This window comes from Sylvia atricapilla, chromosome 4 (assembly GCF_009819655.1).
Source record: "Sylvia atricapilla isolate bSylAtr1 chromosome 4, bSylAtr1.pri, whole genome shotgun sequence".
NCBI classification, from domain to species: domain Eukaryota; kingdom Metazoa; phylum Chordata; class Aves; order Passeriformes; family Sylviidae; genus Sylvia; species Sylvia atricapilla.
This window is the reverse complement of record NC_089143.1, coordinates 31,612,532-31,634,513: the sequence shown is the minus strand read 5'-3', so window position 1 is coordinate 31,634,513 and position 21,982 is coordinate 31,612,532. Positions and strand designations below refer to the sequence as shown.

The following is a 21,982-nucleotide window of genomic DNA, read 5'->3' as shown; positions in this document are numbered from 1 at the left end:
GTGCTGGGAAGGCTCAGCTCTGCTGTGTCATGGGAGGGAGGGTGCCCAGGCCAGACACTGGCTGTCCCCAGGTGACACTGTCTGTGTTTGTTTCTGGGGTGACACTGTCCATCCTGTGTGCAGACCTCCCACGTGTCAGAAGGAGATGCCACCCCGTGTGTTGCCTTGCTGTCCCCAGCTGTCCCCTCTTTGTGCACCCTGAGACCCCAAGCCCCTCACTGCACTGGGGTTGGGTCAGCAGCTCGGTGGCACTGGGCAGATGCTGTCCTGGCCATCAGCCATGTGCTGAATTATGCAGAGAAAAATCTGGGAAAGGTTCCTGGGGATTGTCACCCCTCCTGGCTCAGGCCTGGCCTCATTCCCTGTATCCAGGACCAGGCACAGGGGGCTGAGGGAAGCAGAGCTGGTGCGGGCTGGATGAGTCTGGGCTGGGGCTACACTCTGCGCCCACAGCCACCCAGATGATGCTGGTGGGAGCCCTGTCTGAAGGCAGCTCTGTGGTGTCTCTGCAGGGAGCAGCCCTGAAGTATCTGCCCTCTATCCTCGAGGACGTGATTGGGATCTTTGACTCCTCTGCTCTGGGGTAGGGTCCCTGTGCCCCCACCAACGCCAGCCCTGTGTCATGCTCAGCACCTGCCACAGCCACCTCTGTCCCTGCACCCAGCACAGAGCTGAGGGCGAGAGCAGGCAGAGGTGTCTGGAATCACCTCCTGATCCCCTTCCCAGTGCAAAAATTGGAGAGTTCTGCTCAGTTTTAGCAGCTGCCTGTGCTTGGGCAAGGGCTGAACCTGGGAACTCAGCCCCAGCTGAGTTTATTTTGGGAATTCAGGCAGGATTTGTCTGCTGGGTGTCTTTGGTGGGCACAGCTGCCCTGTGGGACCATCCTGCCCCACATGGCTCTGCCCCATCGGGAGACTCCCCCCACCCAGCAGCCTCATCCTGAGCAGAACCTGGAGCTCCTGGTTTAACTCCTCTCCTGATGGCAGGGCCGTACTGCGGGACTTTGTGGGGAACCTGCTGCCCCAGCGCCTGCTGAAGCAGAAGCTGCAGTCCCTGACTCACATTGCCAGCACCAAAGCCTTCAGGTCCCACGGTGAGAGGGGTCCTGGTGGCACTGCCCGTGCTGAGCTCACCCAGAGGCCATGGCACAGCATGGGGATGAGTCTCTCTGCCTCATGTCCGGGATGGCTCCGTGGATGGGGACAATTCCCTCATGCCTGTGGCCCCTGTCCCCCCCAGAGTGCCGGGAGCTGGTGCTGCAGGCGGCCCTGCCCATCCTGCAGGAGCTGATTCAGGCTGGTGAGGAGGAGGAGTCCTGCATCGAGCTGCTCAGCAGCATCCTGGAAGTGCTGTACCAGGCCCAGAAGGTAAATCAGGATCAATGAGCAGTGACCTGACTAAACCCTTCTAAGTGGGGTTAAGCACCAGTTCCTGGCCAGGATATGTTTGGAGTTTACTATAGTCAGTGAGGGGACTGTGGGTGTCACCATGCCAGCAGAAATATGCTCAGAGTGGGGAAAAACCTCGTGCTTTCCACCTCAGAGAGTTTCTGGTGGGTTGCCCAACATCCACATGAGTCAGGAAGGGGCTTCCAGGGATGACACTGAGGGTGGTGGGGACATCACCAGCTCTGCAGAGCTGGGAGGAAGGTGAGGGCAGGGAGGAAGACAGTGATTGTCAGTCAGTCCCTGGGCAGTATCACACTCCAAAATGAAGAGTGATGGCCCCAAACGTGAGGCAGAGACATGGTGGGCACTCATCCACCCAAATGTGGCCTTTCTGGGGTGGGCCGAGGCCATTCCTGGGGGGTCTCAGTCCTGTTTCTGGTGATTGCAGAGTGCAGAGAAGCTGCGAGCGCGGCACAAGGACCGTGGGGACGTGGAGCTGGTGAGTGTCCCCGCAGCAACGCGATGTTTTCAGCCTGCACAGGGCTCTGTGCTCTGGATTTTCAGGAGCCTTCCTCTGTTCCTGCCCTTCCTGGCTGCTCTGGGGTTCCTTTGGAGGTTCAGGTGTCACACCTGCAGTGCAGTGACTGGTGCTGTGGGAGCTGAGTAGGACACTGTGTCCTGGGAGGGTGAGGTGGTTCTTTAACCCTTCAGCACCAGGATTATGGTTTCTGTGCTTTCTGTTGGAATTTAGGTTCCAGGAAGCCCAGGAATGGGATGGGAAGCCCAGAAATTGTGGTGAAATATCTCATTTTGGGCTTAACTTCTAAACTTGAAATAGCCTTTCTGGAGAGTGTGGTGGGACACTCTTGGGAGAGGATTTTGCTGGTTTTAACCTCATGAGTGTCGAACCCACCTTTGCCTGCCCAGCACCACTGTAGCCATCCCCATCATCCTCAGCCATCCTCAGCTGTCCCCATTGTCCCCAGCCAGGTGGCCACTTTTCCAGGGAGGTGTTCAGAGCTGAGCTGTACAGAGATCCCAAAGCCCATATTTATGCTGGAGCACATTGCTTAGCTGTGATTCCAGCTCTGGATCATTCCCATCTCGCCACCTCAATGCCACCAGCTCTTGAATGAGCCATGCTGGGACATATCCCACAGGTGGGACACGCCCTGCCATGGCCCTGACACCTCTTACCTTGCAGGCACAGGTGAAGAAGCACATCCAGGTGATCCTGGAGCAGCTGCTCCCCACGGTGAATCGCAGGGTGATTGTTCTGGACCGGGAGAACCCGCTGAGGGTGAGTCCCACTGCGCCGGGACAGGGACGAGGTGTGGCTGGTTTGGGGTTCTGGATGCGTGTCACTGGCTCTGCTCCTTGCTGGCCCTGCTGCCAGAACCCAGCAGGATGGGGATGGATGTCAGGGATGTGCCCAGGGGGATGCAGGGGAAAGCAGGAGCAGGGCAGGAGCAGCCGGAGAGTAGAGGGGAGTGGGTGGGGGGCAGAGGAAAAGCTGTTTTGGGAGTAGTGAAGTATTTGGGTTGCATTATCTGGAAAACAAGCAGCCGAACCCAGCGAACCGCCGCAGTTTTACATGCCAAGAACGTGTGTGAGGAGCTGGACACCCGGGAAGGGAGGCGGCTCGGAGCTCCGCACGGAGCAGCGATGGGAGGGGACAGAGCCAGGGCCAGCGAGGGCTCGGGATCTACTCTGGGGACGTGGTGGCAAACCCAGGAGCTGCACTGCGTCTGAGGGTGGGCTCTGAGCTGTGTTGGTGTGTGCTTTGGAAGCTCGGAGCAGGGAATTGCCACACTGTGCGCCGTGCCCGGGGGAGCTGTGGGCAGCCGGAGCGGCAGCTCTGCCGCCGGGGCCGTGCCGCGATCTCAGCGCCGGGGTGTGATTCAGCCGTGACTCAGGCAGGAGATGCATGCGGGGTCGCACTGGGGCTCCATCCTGCTTTTCGTCCTCGTTCCCAGGCTCTGTGACTCAGGGCCTGGGGCAGCCGGAGCCGAAAGCGCCGGGGAGGGTTGGAAGCGGGGACGGAGAGGGGGTTGAGAGTGGTGCACTGCAGCCCGAGGCAGCAAGGAGGGATCCTTTGCTGTGCCGCGCTCCTGGTGCTCGCTCGTGGCTCCACAGGTGCCGTCTGGCAGCTCTCTCAGCACCGCCCGTGGTTCCCGTGCTGCTGCCGAAGCCCCTGGCCTCAATCGGGGCTCCCGGACCCTCAGCCCAGGCTGCCCCAGCAGCTCCAGCTGCTGGGAGGGGCTGAGGGGACCAAAAAACCTTGTGCCCGCACCAGGACAGCGTCCCTCCGTCCATCCCGTTGCTGCTGGGCAAGAAGGGAGTTTGTGTCCCTGGCGCACGGGATGGGCTTTAACACTGTGCGCATCTCCTGCTTTGGTGTGCTGCGTGTGGGCACCAACTGGAGAGCTGCGGCCAAACCTGCCCACCCTCCTTTCCCCTCTGGGGCTGCAGCAGCCGCTCGCCGTGGCCGGGGGTGGCCGATGCTTTTGGAGGAGGCTGGACGATGTTCCCCTGCCTGAGGTCGGTGGCCCTGCCGGGAGAACTCTGGCTGCTCCCAGCACAGGCACTCCTCAGGGTGTGCTCTGGGATCCTGGGACCACGATGCCGAGTTTTCCCTCTCGTGGCAGCCCCACAGAGGCTGGGATAATTGAGCTCGTCATTCCTGTCTCCCTATAATCAGCCAGTGCATCTTTCCCACCCATGAGACCCCCGCCCAGCCCAGGGATTTTGGGGACAGGTCTCCTCTCCCCAGGCCAGAGTCTCACAGAGGCCATTTTCCGCTGTCTCTGACCAGTGGAAATCCTCGGAGTTCCCAGTTAACCCGCAGGAAGCAGCGGGAGGGATGGGTGAGCAGCCGCTGCTGTGGGGTGCAGGGATTGGCACTGATCTGAGCCTGGGGCACCTCAGGGAACCCCGAACAGAGGGAAAATCCAGAAAAACAGCCGCTGCCCCCTCCTCATTCTCATCCTCCTCCAGAACAGAAGCGCACAGGCGGGAGAGGATGTAACAAAAATAGCGTCTCCGTGGAATTTATTGAATTCTCCTTAAATACAGCCGCTGCTCCCCTCGCCGTTTCCACACCCGAGCTCCCCGCGTTCAACGGAATGGTTAAAAATAGAAAAGCTGGTGCTACCCAAACCCTACCGTGGGAGGGAGGGAGGGAGGAGAGGTGGGCAGGGGGTCAGTGCTGGGACGGTGCCCCCGCGCTCCGGGCTCACCGGGCACCGCGCTCACAGGAACCAGAAGCATTTGCGCCGCGATTTCTTCACGTCCAGCTTTGCCGGCAGCCTCGAGACGGGCGACGGCTCCTGCCTGGGCGGTGAGGTGGTCCCCGCCGCCCCCACCGCCACCCCCGCCGCCCCCAGCGCCGTCGGGGGAGAGCTCGGCCCCGTGTCGCCCTCGATGTGGCTCAGCACCCGCTGGAAGCGGCCTTCCTGCTGTCGGAAATCGTGCTCCACGCTGCGGCACGCGGGGCGAGGGGACCGTGTCAGAGGGGCAGAGTGGCATCCTCTTGTCGCAGCCCCCCCGCCTGCCACAGCCCTCCACTTGCCACAGCCCCAAACACAGCCCCCGGGGAGCTCAGTGTCCCCAGCACAGCCCCCGGGGAGTTCAGATTCCCAAACAAGCCCCCAGGGAGCTCATCCACCCAAGGCACATCTCCGAGACCTGAGCCCTGCTGAGCTCCCAAGGTGGCACAGGGACATGGCCAGACTTCCTGGGGTCACTGCACACTCCTGTGAGGGGACATCCTGCTGCGTGTGCCTTCAGACAGCCCCTGCCTACCCACTGTGGGCTGTGCGGAGGCTCCGGGGCTGGATCCCTCCCAAACAGCTGCTCCATCCCGCTGAAGTGTCTCACCTTCCCTTCTGCCAGGGGGACAGACCGGTATCAGCCTGACCTCATGGCCTGGGGTCTTTAGAGGTGGCTCCTTCTCAGCTGCCTCCCCTGCCCCATCCTTTTGCTCCATCCTCTGTATCCAACCCCATGGCTTTGTGTGTGGCTGGCAAGAGCTGGATGCTGGCCTGGATGGGGACCAGTGCTGAGGTCGGGGGTGAGCTGGGGTTCTGTGGGACCCCTGTGAGCAATGAGCCCCCTGGAGAGGGGTTTTGCCTCCCAGGGGCTGAGGACAGCTGCAGCATCGAGAAGCGGCAGGAGCATGCAAGGCTCTGTTGCTGCCCATCACACGGCTGATGAGGCAGGAATTAGAGTGTCTCTGGTCTGGGTAGGTGAGGGGGACTGTGTCCCCCACCACAGCTGCCAGGTTTCCTGCCAATGCTGAAGCCCTCAGTGTCCCCACAGGTCCAGATGCCTGCAGCTGTTGCTGTCCCCTCCAGCCCTTGCTGTGCCCGCAGTGTCCCTGCAGCCCCCGGTGTCCCCACAGCACCCTGTGGTGCGGGCTGGCTTCTGGCAGCCACGTGCTGCAATGTTCCCTCACACGGAAAACACGTCAATCTCCTCACACCAGCCATGTCCCATCGGATCAGCGAGGTGCTGCCGAGTGTGCCCGGGAACGCGCACGTGGCGCGGCCGCCCCACTCATGGGGAGCCCCTGCGAGCAGCCCTGGTGCACTGACACCTCCTGTCACCTCTTGTCACCTCCTTTGGAGAGGACAAGGAGTGTCCCAGCCATTTCTAGAAAAAAGAGTGAGGGGTGCAGCCATAATGGGGATGCAGTGCAGAGAGGGACCTCAACTCCCCTGCAGTGACACAGGGAGGGGTCGGCACCGCTGTGAGACCCCAAGATGGGACAGGGACAGGCAGGTCTGATCCCCTCTAGGAGCCATCCCTGAGGGCTGGTGCTAGGGGTGCTGCCCCTGCTGCCTCACCCTGTGTCCCCCCAGAGCCTCTCCTCATCCCACGGGTGGCAGCAAAACCCACAGTGAGTCCCGAGGGGGAGCCTGGCCATTCCGGGGAGCCACCTCTCCCAGATGTGACATCTGTGTCGCTGCCGTGCTGTGTGGAGACAGGCTCGTCAGGCCTAATTAGCCTGAAGTCCCCCAAGAGCTGTAGCAGGGGAGCGTGGAGCAAGGGGGACTCTGTGGGGAGCAGGAGCTCTGAGGCAGCACCATTGCTGAGCACAGGGACACCAGGGGACCCCAGCCGGGCACCCCTGGTCTGAGGTGCCCTGAGGAGGGGGCACAGTGCTCACAGAGCACGGCAGAGCAGTGGTACCACGGTGATCAAGCATCACAGAGCTTGGGACCAGCTCACTGTGTCCTACACATCCCAGTGCTAACAGCATCGGCCTAATTAACAAATTAGCAAAACAGGAACACACCTGGCCAGCCACCTGCACTGCAGAGGGAACGGCCAGAGGGACAGAAGGACACCCAGGGGCACCCAGAAGGGCAGAAAGCTTTAGTAAAACTGCAATCCTCTCAGTTCCCCCAAAGACAATGCTGGGAGGGGATGAGATGCCTTTTCCCACACACCAAATGGGATCTGAGCTGACAACATAGCAGAGGAAGGGGCTTCCACGCCCTGGCCCAAAGCCAATGCTGGGAAGCAGAACCCAGGCCCTGTGTTCCCAAATCATAGCGAGGGGCAGGAACCCATCTGCAGCATCTGTGCAGAGCTGGCACAAGGACAACAGGATGCAGCCTGGATTTGGAGCGAGCCCACGCACCAGCCGCTAGCAAGGCTTCCCCAATAGATTGCTGTTCCAGGAGATAAATGCTCTGCCATTGTGCCAGAGCAGCCCCCTTCCAGATGCTGTTCCTCCATGGAGATCACCCTGGCTAATCCTGGGAGCAGGAGCTGCTCCCCGCGGAGAGGAAGGGACAGACCCAGCTCAAGTGACAGCCCAGACACCCAAGAGTGGTCTGTGTGTGGTGCCCCCAACACGGGGACAGGAGGGGCAGGCTTGACTGTCACCTCCCTCCTGCCTCCCAGCCGGTGGAGAAGTCTGGGAGTGCAGGGAAGCAGAACCCGCGGGATGCTGGGAGCCAGAGCTGACCCTCACCTGTAGATGATGCAGGCACAGTCCCGGCAGGTCCCGCAGTTGGCGATGTCCTGCCCGGTCCGGTACGAGTGTCGCCTGTGACAGAGATGTGCTGTGAGCTTGGAGACCCGGTCTGAGTCTGCCCGAGTTCTCTGCTGCCTCTGGTCCCTCGTGTGCCTCTGTGCTCCCACTCCAGCAGGCAGGAGCCAGGACTCTCCTCCCTCGCTCCCAGCTCCTTTTCTCCCTGGGATTCAGACCCTTTTCTCCCTGTATCTCAGCCTTTCTCCTCCTGAATCGCAGCTCCTCTTCCTCTCTGGGACCCATCCCCTCTCATCCCATGTGATCCCAGTTAATACCAAGCCAGGTGCCTCTCGGCTTGGCAGATTTCTCTGATGGGAGTGAACGAATGCTGGGCGCAGTGGCATCTCCAAACCTTTCCCGTTCTGTCCTCCCCTCCCCATCCCAATCCTCATCCCAAGGGTCCCCACGCCTGCAGCTCACACACGTCTCCCCACACATGGTGCCATGGAGGGAGCACAAGGCACATGGCAGTGCCCTGGCACAGCAGTGCCCTGGCAGATGGGCACAGGGAGATGCTCCAGACTAATCTCCAGCCTACGCCAGACTCGGAATTTATCTTTTTGATGCTTTTGTACCAGAGCATCCTTCTCCTCCTCCGGGAAGGTGCACAGGACTTGGATTAAGCTGATTCCTGCCCGGGCTCAGCTCATGCTGCTGCATCCTCCTCCCTCTCCACAGAAGGGTTCTTCACTCCAGGTGTCTCTGCTGCTGGTGTGAGACCCCAGCCCTGAAACACTCTGATCCCAAGGGCTGTACTGGACTCCTCCTGCACTCCAGCACTGCTCCCTGTTGGTCCCTGCTCATTCTGAGCTGTCCAAAAGGAGCCCTGAGAATGCTGTCGGTCCCTTTGGGACCCGTTCTCTATATCTCCTTTTCCCCTTCAGAGCTGTGGATTTTGGGGGCACAGCTGAAAGAACGTGTCCCACATACATGTCACATTTCCCCGTTGAAATCTTCCTCCTGTTACTCGACCTTGACCACGGTTGTTCTCAGCCCTCAGAAACTGGGTCTGTTAATGCACCAAATTACACTTTGCAATGGGGATTTATTCTGCCACCACCTGAATTAGATCATGAGGCCCTTTATATATATGTATATATATGTGGTACACTTATGTGTGTGTGCCTGCGGCTCTGGCATTGTACAACAGCCCCCCTCAGCTGGGAGAGCTCATCCTGGGATAGTCTTTTCATCTTTTATACATATAAATTTTTGTGGGATGTTGCTGGTGGTCGATGCCAGGATGTCTCAGGGCTGCTGGCCCTGCTCTGGTGAACAGTGGACACCTGGGATCTGACCGGTGGCAAACAAGGCTGTGCTGTTCTGCAGCATAAGGACACCAGGATAATGTTTTATGTGATTTCCTATCCCTGGATTTCCTATCTCTGAGCATCTTGTTTGCTTGTTTGACTGTAGCAGTAAATGGAGTTGAGGTCTTAATTAAGGTGTCCTGGACCCCCGAGGGGTCCCTGCCCACTGACAGTGCTCCAGGGGTGGCACAGGGACAGTGTTCCCTGTGCTTCAGTCACAGCCAGAACCATCTGATTTAATGGCTGGATCAATCTTGGATAGCAATCTCGGGCATCAGGAACAAGGCCCAGAGACTTTCCAGAAGGATGCCAGGACCGACGCTTCCTGGGGGTTTGCTGGTTGCCCTCGTGTGAGACGAGTTTGGAGCATTTCAGCTTAACGCCATCATAGGCTGTCCTAGAACACCTTGCTCCATTTGGCAAATCTGCCTGGGAGGCCAAGGAACGCTGGCCTGGGGAACACCCTGCCCCTCGGAGCAGGTCCTGTGCAGGGCAGGATGGGGTGCTGGGCACCTCCCCGGGATGCAGCCACACCCATCATGGAGGCAGCAGCCACTGGATTTGTGCCAAAGGTGCCTCCATGGATGGAGCAGGGATGTGGTGCCTGGCTAAGCCTGCCGTTGGGATGTGACATTCCAGATTCCCAGTAACCAACGGACAAATCAGCTGCATCAGAGCCGGGCAGGGGCCCAACACCCCCTCATCCCCCAGACCTGCACCCCTGCACCCATCCCTAGGCACGTGGAAGACACCCTGGACATGTGAGCCCTCACACCAAGACATGGAATCATGTGCACATGGACAGCAGCTCTGAGTTTCTCAGAGGGAAACACCTTGAGGAGACAGCAGCATCCAAATCTCTGTCAAGATCTCCCATCCTACATCCGCAGCCGCCAGGGACATTGTCCCCACAGCCCCTCATTCTGTCCCCTCCTACTCACCCATCCCGCTGAGCCTCCTTCTTCTCCAGGTCCTGGATGACGTCCAGCAGCACCCGGATGGTTTGTTGGCTGGTCTCCAGCACCCCTTCCAGGGACTGCAGCTGGGAATGCAGGTCCCCCTGCTCCCTGGGCCCCCGGAGGCCCTCTCCCTGAGATGTCCGGGTGTCCTCGTCCCTCGCTGGTGGTCCCACCGGCGCCTTGGCCACCACCACCAACTGCAGAAGGTCCTGGACGTGGTGCAGCGCGTCCGGCTGCTCGGCGGCGAGGCAGGGCTGTCCGTGCCGAGGGGCCTCCGCTGCCCACCCGGCCGCTTTTGTCCCCACGCCGGGGCCTTGCGGGGCTGTGGACAGCTGCTCCTTGGGCCCCTCGGGCCCTGCCCAACCGTGCCCGGGTTCGGCGGCGCGGAGCCGGCTGCAGGTGCCGAGGGCGGCTGGTGTCTCGTCCGGCGTGGCGGCGGCCGAGCCGTGCCAGCCCGGCGCTGGTGGGACGGGGGCTGGCGAGGCGCAGCAGGGTCCCCCCCACAGCGCGGCGCAGAGCTGGTGCTGGGGTGGCGGGGGGTCCCGCGGGGGGTTGCCCTGAGGTGGCTGGCGGACGCCGTGGGTGTCGGTGGCGGGGACGGGCTGCCGGCGGTGCGGCGAGGGCTGGCACGGGGGCGCCGGGCGGCCGCAGGGCAGGGTCCGCTCCGAGTCGCTGCGGCCGAGCCCCCGCTGCTCGGCGGGCGGCCGGGGCTGGCCGCAGGGCACGGAGGCCGGGCGTGGGGTGACCCCGTGGCTGCCCCGGGGGCTCCCGCGGAGCTGGGCACAGGCTGGGGGCGGCGGGCAGGGCTCAGGGGCGCAGCTTGGCGCCGGAGGGGCGCAGCGGGCAGCGGAGCACCCGGCCGTGCCCTGGTAAGGGGGAGGGGGGTCCCTGGGTGGTGGCGGCGGCGGTGTGCGGCGCACTTTGGCGTGCCGGGCGAGGGCCGCGGGGTGGTCACGGGTGGGGAGGCTGCCGGGGGCCCGCGCGGGCGCGGCCCAGCTGGCCACGGTGGGCACGGCCGCTCCCGGGCACCGGGCGTTCGCCACGGCGGGCACGACCGCATCCTCCGCCACGTCGCAGACGCTCTTGCTGCGGGGCTGGGGGGTCGGGAAGGGCTTCTGGAGGCTGGGGGAGGTCTGGATGGCGGTGCTCATGCACGCCTTCCTGGGCATGGGCAGCGTCAGCGAGCCCGGCTGCGCCTGGGGCCAGCTGCGCCGCGAGGCACGGAGAGCCGCCGGCTCAGGGGGGTCCCTGGGGGGCGGCGAGGCACGTGGGGTGTTGTGGCCGGGGCCGGCCGCGGGCCCGGGCGGGGGGCTGTCCGCCCGCCCCGAGCCGGCCTCCACCAGGTCCTTGAAGCGGACCTGCTGCGTGCGGTTGCGCCGGCGCTTGAGGCGGCTCTCGATGTCGGGCGAGTCGCGGTTGAGCAGCACCGAGCGCACCGTCATGGCTTTCTCCTGGCTGCCCTCGCCGGCGGGGGCCGGGCCGGGCACGGGCTCACGGCTGACCATGGCTCAGGGCCGCGGGGCCGGGGTGCTGCGGCGGGGGCGCGGGGGGCCGAGCGCCGGCGGCCGGAGCCCTGGGCTGCAGCCGTCCCCGGAGCTGCTGGGGCGGCGAGCAGCCTCATCCCGCGCCGCCACGGACAGGGGACGCTGGGCGGGAGGTGGGCGAGGGGCCGCCGGGCATGCTGCCCGCCGCCCGGCCCTACAGCCCCCGGCACGCCGCCCCGACAGCCCTGCCCGGCACCGCGGCTCCCCGCCGGCGCCCGCAGCCCATCGTCCCGCCGCAGCCGCCCGGGCTCAGGGCCGCCCGCTGCGAGCCGCCCGGTGCCGGCCGTGCCCGCCCATGGCTCCCGGACCTGCGGGGACAAAGAGAGGTGCATCAGACCCGGCCACGCCACCGCGGCCCCCCGAGGACACAAGTGTCCCCGTGGAACTGCCGGCCTCTCCCGCCTCGGCTCCTTCCCAGCCCACCATCACCAAACTCGAAGAGACAGGCTTTGATCTGCGGCGCTGCCTCCTCAGCACAAAGGGAGAAGGGAAAAGAAAGCCCTTTAGCATAAACACGTTCCGAGTTCACAGCTCAAATCAAGCAGAAGCAGCTGTTAAAAATAGCTCTGCCTCGCCGGGGCTGGTGCCTCGTGCGTGGGGCGCGGGCAGCGGGAGGGCAGGGCAGGGGCCGCGGCCAGGGGCTCCCATGAGGGACGGACGGACGGACGCGGGGCGCCCTCCGCACGTGGGACACCCGCCGTACACGGGCACCAACTCTGAGGGGGATGGCCAAGGCGTGGGGGCACCCATCCAGCACGGGACATGTGAGAGTGGGATCTCGGATGGGATCCATCCTGCCTGAGGCATGGCCAGAGTGACACAGGACACCCATCATTAGTGAGGCATGGCCAGATGGGCACAGGGGACATGTCATGTGTGGTTGTGGCCGGACTGGGCACCGGAGGTGCTGGCTGGGCTGCAGGGATGGGGGACCAGCTCCGTGAGCAGTGGTGCGACAGTGGCTTGAGGACACGGAGCTGCTTCAGATACATGAGAACCAGCAGGAGGTTCAGTAAGGCCGGGGGATGTCACTGACACCAGCAGCACTTCACCGGCGGCACAGGGGCAGGACCCGAGGGTCGCAGTGGGGATTGCATCCAGCTATATCCCCATCCCTGCCATCATCCTGGTCCCTGCCGTTGTCCTGGTCCCTGCCATCGTTCCCGCACGGCTCTGCAGGGCTCCTCCTCCCCACACCTGCAAGGCGAACCGCTCCGGGGCCCTGTCTCAGATCCTACCCCCAGCACCCACCCCGTGCCCACCTGGCTCTGCCTCTGCCCCCTGTGCCGCCGGCGGCTGCCCCGGCCCATCACACTGTGTGGGCACCGGGAGCACGGAACCCTGCTGGGATGTCCCGGGGTGCTGGGGAGGCTGTCGGCTCGTTTTGAGACGCAGCCAAAGACAGAGATACCAGCCGCAGCGAGCAGTGGTTCAGCTTTGCCGCACCACACCATGTCCCGTGTCCCACATCCCCGTGGTCCCCGCCCCAGACCACAGCCCGATGCTCCCGCAGTGTCCCCGCACCCCCTCCGCACGCCGAGGCTGGAGCGTCGCTGGCTCCGCAGCCCCCCTACCCTCACTGCGGACGAACACACGGCTCAGACACCCCCGGCCCCCTCCCTGTCTTGCCTTGTTCCTGCTGGCACGAAGCGCTGACTCAGCACAGCAGCCCGGAGTCCCCAGTGCCGGCACAACCAAACTTCCAAGCGCTGCGTGCCGGTGCCCCGTGCCCGCCCACGCCGGCAGTGAGCACTGGCCCAGCGGAGCAGGGGGGCTCTCACTGCCCTGTCCTGCGCCCACCCCGGTCCCGCACGCCCCGGCGCCTCCGCACACCCTGCTCCGTGTTCGTCGGGATGCTGCTCCACGCGCCGCCCAGCCGCCCGGCGCTTCCCTTCTCGAGCTTGGAGCCGTGCCCAGACACCCGGAGATGTCTGCGAGGCAGGACGAGACGAGGGATGGGATGGGGCTCCTCGTTAGTATGGACAGCAACAGGCGGAGAGGAGCGAGCTGGCTGGGGCTGGAGCCAGAGGCGCCCGTCCTCGCTTCCTGCATCACCGCATCCCTCCTGACCCGGGGCACCCACGCTGGCCTGGGCAGAGCTTGCCAGGATATCCGCCGCCGTGGGATGAGCCACCCCTGAAGCCCCGTCACAGCCGTGGGGTCACCTCTCTCCTTGTGCCGGTGCCCAGAGCTTGGTGCCCCCGGCTGCACCCTCGGCTCTGGCCGTGCCAGGGAGGGCCGTGCCGAGGGCAGAGGGACCTGCTGGCCACATCTCCGTGCCTGAGCCGAGCGCTCCAGAGGAGCCTGCGCGTGGCCAGCCTGCTCCGGAGGGGTCCTTAATGGGGACGGGGGGCAGAGGGTGCTGGGAACGGCTCCAAGGGCCGGGCACGGGGCAGGAGCACCGCTGGCTCGGTCCAAGAGCAGGACCTGTGATGCTGCCACGGGGTCCTCGCCGAGCCGTGGCTGACGCAGCGCGGGACGAGGCTGTTCCCCTGCCGACGCAGCAAACGCGGCGCTGTCACTCAGCGGGGCCTCCCGGAGCACCCTCGGCCTTCCCGAACCGCCGGGAGATCAGAGACGAGCCACAAGGACAAAGGGAAGCCTATAAATTATACATGGAGGCGACTCCGTTTGGGAACAGTTCTGAGGATGTCAAACACCCACACCAGGACCCTCCCACGCATCCCTGCGTTTTCTTTGTGCTGTGGTTGGATTTAGTGCCGTACTCGGGCACTTTGCAGCACACTGGCATCTCTGGGCATGGATAACGAGTCCCGTTGTGAGACGTTGTGAGACGGGATCAGGATGGTGCAGCCGCGGGGCTGCCCTGTCTGATGGACTCTCCTGAGCTGTCCCTGAACCTGAGGAACCCACTCTGCTGATGGCTCCAAAGGACATCTCGGATGCACCTGGTACCCAGCCACACCAGCACTTCCCAGACACTTTTCCAGCATATTTACTGGGCAATGGCACTCAGTGCCTCAATCCTGAGGCTGCTGGAGCCCCTCCAAGGTTCTGAGCCCATCACAGCCCCTTCAGGGTCTACTCCAACAGGACCCCAAGGCTGTGGCCACTCCTCCCTCCCGGAGAGACCTGCACAACCTCCTGAGGCCAAAGCAGGAGCCCTGGTGCTCCACTCTGATGTGCCCTGCCAGACATTGGGGTCCTCCTTGTAGTGATCAGTGGACAGCGAACTCAGGAGAGCCCAGTGAGTGGGACAGGGAGCCACAGAGTCCTGGCATGGCGATCTGGGGGGTGCAGGTGGGCTGGAATTGTCCAGGGAATGGGTTTGGTGCTTGACTAATCCCCTCTGAAGGACGGCAGCATGAACCAGCCACGCCAGTCAGCGCGGGGCTGCAGAGAACACGGCTCATCAAACCCATTTGCTGCCGGGCTTGATGAAGTTCCAAGTTTGGTCAGTGGAGGTAAAAGCCTCAGCGAAGCAGGCTCGGATTTCTGTGAGGCATTTGACATTTCAACGAAGAAAGCAGGATGATCCCAAAGCAAAGTGGCACACATTAAGTGGATTAAAACCAGCTAACCAGCATGTCTCTGCTAGTAACCATCCTGTGGCCCTGACCACAGAGGGAAACTGAGGAGAGGGGAGGAAATGAGGGGCAAGGAAGGGAAAAGGCCAGTACAGAGGCAGGCAAGGGGCACAGAGCAGAGGCTGTGCAGGATGGGGCTCTGGGTGGCAGCTCCAAGCTCCACTCACAGCAGCTGGAAATGCGTGTTGGCAGGTCAGAGAAGCAACTTCCTTAAAAAGTGAGGCCAGCTGGCACAGGAACAGTTTGGAAAGGATCTGCACAGTGGTGGACCTCCCATCTCAGCAAATTTTACTGAGCGTTTTTCTCCTCTGGTTCCTATGGGAATTTCAGGCACATGGATAAGGTGAGACATCAGGTCACATCGGTGATGTGCAGGTGAAAGCAGGTGACTTCACTGTGACATGATGGGTGCCATGAGTTCTCCAGCAGCAGGTTCGCTGGATGCTTGCACAGTTGCGAATGATTTTTCCTCCTCTGAGTGACCCCAGGAGCTGAGAAAGCATCAGGAAGCTCTTCTCACGGACACTCCTTAGAGAGCCCCAGCACTGGGTTTCTGCTGATGGGTGGTGAACTTTGTGAGTAAGAGGCACCAAACCTGCCAGGTTTGCATCACGGGAGACATCTCTGATGGTGCAGGGCTGACCTCAGAAGTCAGAGCCCTGCTTCACACTGCCCTGTCTGGAAGGTTACCTGCCAGCTTCAGCCCTTTCTCCACCTATCCTCTCCCTCACCCTTGCCAGTAATGCCGTGGAAGAGGAAAAAACAGAGCAGACACATAAATCTTCTCCTCAGGACACAAGAAGCCAGGAGATGAGATTTATGAGAGAGGAAGTCAGGTTCTCCTGGAACTGCAGAGAAGCAAATGACCCGGCTCTGCTCACAAAATAATGCCTTTGTGGAGTAACACGTCTGATTTTCCTGATCTCCAGAGGGGAGAGAGGTGCTGCTGGCAGTGGAGCAGGGCACTGGAGCTGGAGGATGAGGTGCGGAGGGGCAGGAACCAGGCTCATGACACATCACAGCAGAGCCTAATCCCACCTTGGCTCTGGGAGGACTTGAGGTGTTTGTTCTCAGATCAGAGCATGTGTGGGACTCGAGGATGGAGGACTTGGAGCAGCTCCTCGGGCAGCTTGCACACCCGAAATCTGGTTCCTCGCTGAGGAACCACGAAGCCAGCTCATGCCCTGCCCTCATGCTTCTCTTGGAGGCTCTTCCAGAACCCGGCTGCTGGGAGCCTCACAGACCTTCTCATTTCCTGCAGGCACTTAATCATGGCCCGTTTATATCCGACTGTACTCGTGCCAATGAAGCGCTTCTGCTCGAGCAGCTCTTCTCCCTCCTCGCTGCTCAGCCCTCGCAGTCCCCGGCAAGGAGATGCCCCTTCTCCAGCCACATTCCCAGCACTCCCTGAGTCCAGCTCAGCTCCTGTTCCCAAGGCCAGCTCCCCATGTTCCTGATGGACCTCACAGTGCCTGACCCTTCCCTCTGGCAGTGCTCAAGGCTCTGCTTGAACGCCACAGCGGCTCCCCCAGGTCCTCTGGGCTGGCTGGGCCAAGGACACAGGCGCTGTCTTTGCCACCAGGGCCATGCCTGGGGTGTCTGTGCCCCGCAATCCTCCCAGCCTCACACCGAGCATCACCCAGGAGTTCTGGGAGTGGCAGCAGCACACGGGTCCCAGCGCAAGCAGCGTCTCACACGAGCCGAGGGATCCGCACTCATCCCTATGTAGGTCACTGGCTGAAGTGCTCTGCGGGAACATTAGTCACTCTCCCAGCCACGGGGCCCAGGAGAAGGCTCTGGCACCCGGCCGAGGCAGGGAGCCCCCGCCACCCACCTCCCTATGGTGCCAGCACCCACGGCCACCCCGCGGGCTCCTCTCTGGGGCCACCCAGGCTCCTGGCTGGCCTGGCCACACACGCCATGGCTCGTGCCCATGGAAGGGATCCTGTCGACTGGGGAAGGAGCAGCAGCATCCTCCTGGCACGTGGAGGTCATCAGCTCTGCTTCCATCGCTCCCCTCCGACTGCGGATGTGCTGGTGCTGCAGATGGAGGCTGCACACGGCCAGGGAGACGGGAGTACAAAGCCTCTGCACGAGCCTTCAGAAGCTGCAGAAGCCAAATTATTCCTCTGTCTCCCGTGGATGCTAATACGGCTGTCATGGCAGTGGTGTCTCTGTTCCTTGTGCTACCTGCTGGCGTTCCCACCTCTCTGCCAGGCAGAGGAGCGTTGGTATCACTGTTCTAATGAGACATGAAGAGGTGGAGTGACCTGCCTGGGGGAGCACGGGCAGAGCGGGGCAGACAGCGCGTGCGGAGCGGGAGCAGCTCAGGAGGAGTTTGTTCTGTGTCCCAAGGCTTCCCTCGGCTGCATCCGTGGAGGAGCAGGCGAGCATCCCTGGAGCTGCTGCCGGCACTGTCATTCAGTGGCACCCCCGGGGCTGCAGGAAGAACACCCAGCCTGACTCCTTCCTTCCCAGTGAATGGGGTATGGGCAAAATCATTCTCCTCCGAGCCCTCTGTGGCTATACGGACCTAGGAAGATGCTTGTGATGGAGATCCAGCCCAGAGAACTCGGCAGGTGCCTAGCACTCAAACCCAGGGCTCTGCTGGCATTTCTGGCCTGGGCTGATCCTGCAGCAGAGACAGGACAAGGGAAGTGGGACACGGCCCAGAGACTTTTGGCCGTGGGAGACCCAGGTCATCTGCAGACCCCCACAGTCCTGCTCTCTTTGGGACAATGTCGCAGCTCTGGAGAAGGGGTTGGGCACCCATCTGGAGCCCACCTGCCCCAGAGTGCAAAGCAGCTGCCTGAGCCAGGGGACCCTGACCTCTGTGGGCTCCCTCACAGGCTAAAAATGGCATCAGAAAGCCACCAACTCTCCCCAGAGCACACATCTGGAAAAAGCTGGAAAGGCTTCAGTGCCCAGGAGTTCCTGCACCGTCCCAGCCGCCCCTGCACACACTGGCCCAGGCTCAGGGGGCTCGTTCCTGGGTGCAGCAAGGAGCCCCTGAGGCAGCCCCTGTCCCACCAGCACCCACCGGCCAAGGTGCCAGCAGCCAGCAGCACGGCCTCTGCAGCTGCAGCTCTCAGCGCTGAGAATGTCCTTCCAGAATACAAATTCCTGTCTTTAAGTGCATTCCCAATGCCATCGAGCAGTCTGCCCCCCTTTATCTTCATGTGCTTTAGACAACGCTGGCTACCAGGGGAGCTTGGGAATTAGCAAGTGTCTTCCTTCCCCTCGTGCCTCAGTTTCCCCACCACCAAAGAGTCCAGACCATACAGAACATCTCTGCAAACACGCGAGGCAGGCTCTGCCCACGGCACTGGTTAGGACTGGAGCAGTGTTGTTAGCAGGGACAGGAATAGACCCACTAATTATCTGTGGCCTCTGGATGCCACCATGCTATTAAGTAATTACAATAATTATCATTTGTAAAGAAGACAACCTCAGCCCAAAGGAGCTTCTGCGACGAAATCCACCCCGCTCCTCCGAGCGTGCCGGAAGGACGAACGCTCCCTGCGGAGAGGGGACACAGGGAAGGGCCGGAGGTGCCAGCCTCAGCCCGCCTCTGCCCGAGGGTCCCCCCGCGCTGCTCCCGGACCCGCTCCTCGGGCAGCACCGCCTGGAGGGAGCGCAGCCGGCGGTCCCCGCGTCCCCTGCCGCCGCGGCTGTGCCGAGGGGCTCCTTCCCGTACCCCCGGGAGGGGCGGAGTGTGGAGATCGCCGCGAGCCGCTGCCGGCACTGAGCACGCTGTGCCCCTCAGAGCCAGCGGCTGACACCGATGTCCCCGTATGTCCCCGTGCTGGCACAGCCCGGGCCCGGTGGTTACTCATACGTGTCCACCTCGTGCTCCCAACACGAAAGCGGGCTCCGCGGAGACCTCGGCCCCTCTCCCGCACCGCTGCCGGCAGCCGCAGCTCCGGCGGGGTTTGTGTGCGTTCCCGCGGGGAGGATCGGGACCGGAGCACCCCGGGAGGCACCGACGCACCCCGGGAGCTGCGCATCCCCATTCCGCGGGACTGCCTGGGGCTCGCTCCCGCATCCCGGAGCCCCGCCGGCGGACACAAGGCCTTGGGCGCGGAGCGCGGCGCCGGGAGCTGCCGGGAGCAACGTGGGCTGAATCCCTCCAGCCCCGGCCGGCGTCACCGCGGCGCGCGGTACCGAAAGTGACATCCCTGGATCTGCGTGTGCGTGTGTCACCCGGCACAGCCTCGGCTGACGGACGCGTTCCTAACGAGGGGGAGCGGAGACGAGCCCGCCTGGCCGCTCCCCAGAGCGGCTCCAGCACGCAGCGACCCAGCGAGCGGCGGGGCCACGGGGGCCAGGGCGGACAGGGCGAGGCTGCGGCACCGCGGCACGACGTGGGGGTCTTCGGCCCTTCTAACACAGCCGCTCCCACCACAGATACACCCCCATAGGCTACACACCGTGCCACCGTTCTAGCAAGGCTGTTGTCCCTCAGAGACCCCCGCCACGGCAGCCGGCGGCGACCTCGGTGCGGGGTGCCCAGCGTGGGGGGCTCGGTGCGGGGTGCTCGGTGCACGGTGCCTGCTACAGGATGCTCGGTGCGCGGTGCCACCGTCCCCGTGCCTCCAGCAGTTCCCCGGGCAGTGCCTCCTCGCCGGGAGCAAAGGAGGGGAGGACAGGGAGGTCCCGCGACCCCCGGAGATCCGGGGACACCGAGGATCCCCCTCGCCAGCCCATCTCGGCTCCTCGCCCCGGCCCCGCCGGCCCCCGCGCATCGCGCGGGCCGAGGGTACCCGCATCACTCCCGCGCCCTCGGGGTCCCCGCACCGCCGCGCAGTCCTGGTTTCGGGGCTCCCCGCACCGTGTTGCCGCTCCCAGCCCCGGGGTTCCCACATCCCGGCCGCGGGGCCGCCCAGGTTCCCGGTACCGGCCGGCGCCGCAGGGCCGATGCCCGCAGCACCCCGTCCGGCCGCCGCCCCGCTCCCTGGCCGAGCCTCTTCCGCATCCCGCCCGGTACCTGGTGCTCGGCGGTGGCGGCGGCGGCGCGGGTCCGGCAGCGGCGGGCGCGGGGCTCGGCGGGGCGGGGCGGCGCGCGCTCGCCGGTACCGGGGCGGAGCGGCGGGGGCGGAGCGGGGCGGGGGGCGGAGCCCCGTGATGGGGAGCGCGCCCGGGAGCTGAGCCCCGGAGCCCTGGAGGAGCCGTGGTCCCGGCACCGGGAGGGCGCTGTCCGGGCGGTGCGGTGGCTGCGCGCCCCGGTCTTGCGAGTCCCCGGCGTGCCGGTGCTCGGCGGGGCGGCCGCGGGGCTGTGGTACCACATGGATTCCCGAAGGAGCGAGAGGTGTTGATCCGTTTGCTTTGCACAAGAGAATTCCCTGCAAACCCCTCGTAGGGGCGCACGTCGTTTTCCCGCGGCAGCCCTCCGTGGGGTACGCCCCGTCCCGAGGAGCTCCCAGGGCTGCCCAGGGGCTGGTGGTGCGAAGCTGAAGCCCTTGGTCACCAGCAGCAGTCACATCCTTCCCCGAACAGTCCGCTTTGGTCTGCGCGTGATTGGCAAGGTCTGGCCTGGGGCTGCAATGGGGCTCCGTCTCCGCCGGGAACCCAGGAGGAAGCTCCGGCAGTGCCGGACCTGCCAGGGCTGGAAGGTGCCCGGGATGGGCAGTGATGGTCAGCGCCCGGTGCTGCCCTCACAAGACTCACGGCACGGCAGTCTCTGGGCATAGGTTGGTGCCTGAAGCCACCCACAAAGCTCCATCAGTGACACCGGGGCACGGCAGGGCCCATCACTCCTCCCGAGCATGCCGGACGATGATTTTACCCCAGAAACAGCTGCCCTTTCCCGCAGTTTCCAGCCTCGAGTGTGTCTCTGGGACAGCAGAACCCATACACACTCCACTTGTCTTGCTACAAAGCTGGGAGCCTCCTGAACTAAGGGCTCAGTTTGGGACGCTTCTCTGGAGGCACTCCAGAAGGAACGTGCTTGCCATTTTCAAGATGCCCTTACATCCATAGATGGTCTTAAATTATCTCAAAAATTACAGAGGTGCTTCCACTCTGTAATTACACCTGCATCCCCTTGGCATCATGGTGGGTGCAGGAGCCATCCTGTCCCTGGAGTGGGATACACAGTCTGGGAACTGGATGTGAAGGGGCCAGGAGAAGAGGTCTGGGGAGCTGGGGAAGAGACCAGGGAAGGCAGGGCTGAACAGACCCCAAGGCAGCTCTGGGTTATGAACCAGCTGGAGGGACAAGGACAGTGTCATGTTCCATACTGCAGCTGCAGGACCCAGCAGGGCCTGATCAGCTCCTCTTTCCCAGAGCGATTACGTGGCCTGCATGGCCGCCATCCTGAGCCAGATGGACAAGGACCACTACAGCACCTATATCCAGGCATTCCCCTCCCGGCCTGAGCTGATGGTGAGTGCTGCCCCACGGCAACACTTCTGCCACCAGCACCTCCCTCACAGCATGCGCTGGAGGGCACTGCAGTCCAGCACAGCTCCTGACATCTTTCCCTCCCTTGCAGGACTTCCTCATGGAGACTTTTATCCTTTTCAAGGACCTGATTGGGAAGACAGTGTATCCCAGTGACTGGATGGTGATGAACATGGTGCAGAACCGGTGAGGGCCTGGCCAGGGACCTGCAGGGGAGTGGTGGGGTGGGTGTGAGCACCTAGGGTGCCTTGGGGCAGGTGGACACTGGAGCAGGGCTCTGGATATCCAGGACTAGTGAACTGGACAGTGTTTGGCTGCACTGAAGTGGGCACAAAGGACCTCGCCCCCTCTGTGTGCTGATGGTGGGCACACCAGTCTGGGCACTCGGCACGCTGGGGCTGCCCTCACTCAGTGCTCACTCGTCCCAGGGAGTTCCTGCGTGCCATCAACCACTTTGCCACGACCTTAACCGAGATGTTTCTGAGCAAGAGCAACTTCGAGCTGCAGGTGGGTGGATGTTGCCTCAGTCCTGCTTCGGGCCAGGTGGGTCAGGAGAGGACCCAGCCTGGTCCCCAGCTCACTGTGCCGCCCAGCCTGGCGCTCATCCCTGTGCTTCCACTGCAGCTTTGGAACAACTATTTCCACCTGGCCGTGGCTTTCCTCACCCAGGACTCTCTGCAGCTGGAGAATTTCTCCCCGGCAAAACGCAACAGTATCTTGGCCAAGTGAGTCTGCACCCCCACAGACCTCGGGTCCCTGCCGAGCATGCCCCGAGGTCAGGGTGTTTT

At 63.2% G+C, this 21,982-nt stretch overlaps 2 protein-coding genes across 2 annotated transcripts in view; one reads left to right on the top strand and one right to left on the bottom strand.

The window, feature by feature from the left end:
* The window catches only part of LOC136360318 (dedicator of cytokinesis protein 2-like), a 44,456-nt gene that overhangs the window by 13,987 nt on the left and 8,487 nt on the right, over positions 1-21,982 (top strand). The window contains exons 24-32 of the mRNA XM_066317474.1: positions 513-583; positions 987-1,093; positions 1,240-1,367; positions 1,837-1,887; positions 2,593-2,688; positions 21,078-21,176; positions 21,286-21,380; positions 21,623-21,701; positions 21,819-21,919. Of these exons, the coding sequence (XP_066173571.1) occupies positions 513-583; positions 987-1,093; positions 1,240-1,367; positions 1,837-1,887; positions 2,593-2,688; positions 21,078-21,176; positions 21,286-21,380; positions 21,623-21,701; positions 21,819-21,919 (827 nt within the window). The remainder of the gene's footprint in view (positions 1-512; positions 584-986; positions 1,094-1,239; positions 1,368-1,836; positions 1,888-2,592; positions 2,689-21,077; positions 21,177-21,285; positions 21,381-21,622; positions 21,702-21,818; positions 21,920-21,982) is intronic.
* Positions 4,414-11,429, bottom strand: LOC136360320 (INSYN2B protein-like). The gene is made up of 3 exons (XM_066317477.1): positions 9,683-11,429; positions 7,372-7,446; positions 4,414-4,868 (listed from the first exon to the last, which is right to left on the bottom strand). The coding sequence occupies exons 1-3, from the start codon at positions 11,203-11,205 to the stop codon at positions 4,640-4,642; spliced, it is 1,827 nt and encodes a 608-aa protein (XP_066173574.1). The 5' UTR covers positions 11,206-11,429; the 3' UTR covers positions 4,414-4,639.

What these genes read in the sequence shown, in the direction of transcription:
- LOC136360320 (XM_066317477.1), bottom strand. Translation starts at nt 11,205, where the DNA reads ATGGTCAGCCGTGAGCCCGTGCCCGGCCCGGCCCCCGCCGGCGAGGGC. An exon ending in AAGGAGGCTCAGCGGGATGG is followed by an intron (nt 7,447 to 9,682) that starts GTGAGTAGGAGG and finishes TCTCTGTCACAG; the next exon opens with GCGACACTCGTACCGGACCG. An exon ending in TGTGCCTGCATCATCTACAG is followed by an intron (nt 4,869 to 7,371) that starts GTGAGGGTCAGC and finishes CGCGTGCCGCAG; the next exon opens with CGTGGAGCACGATTTCCGAC.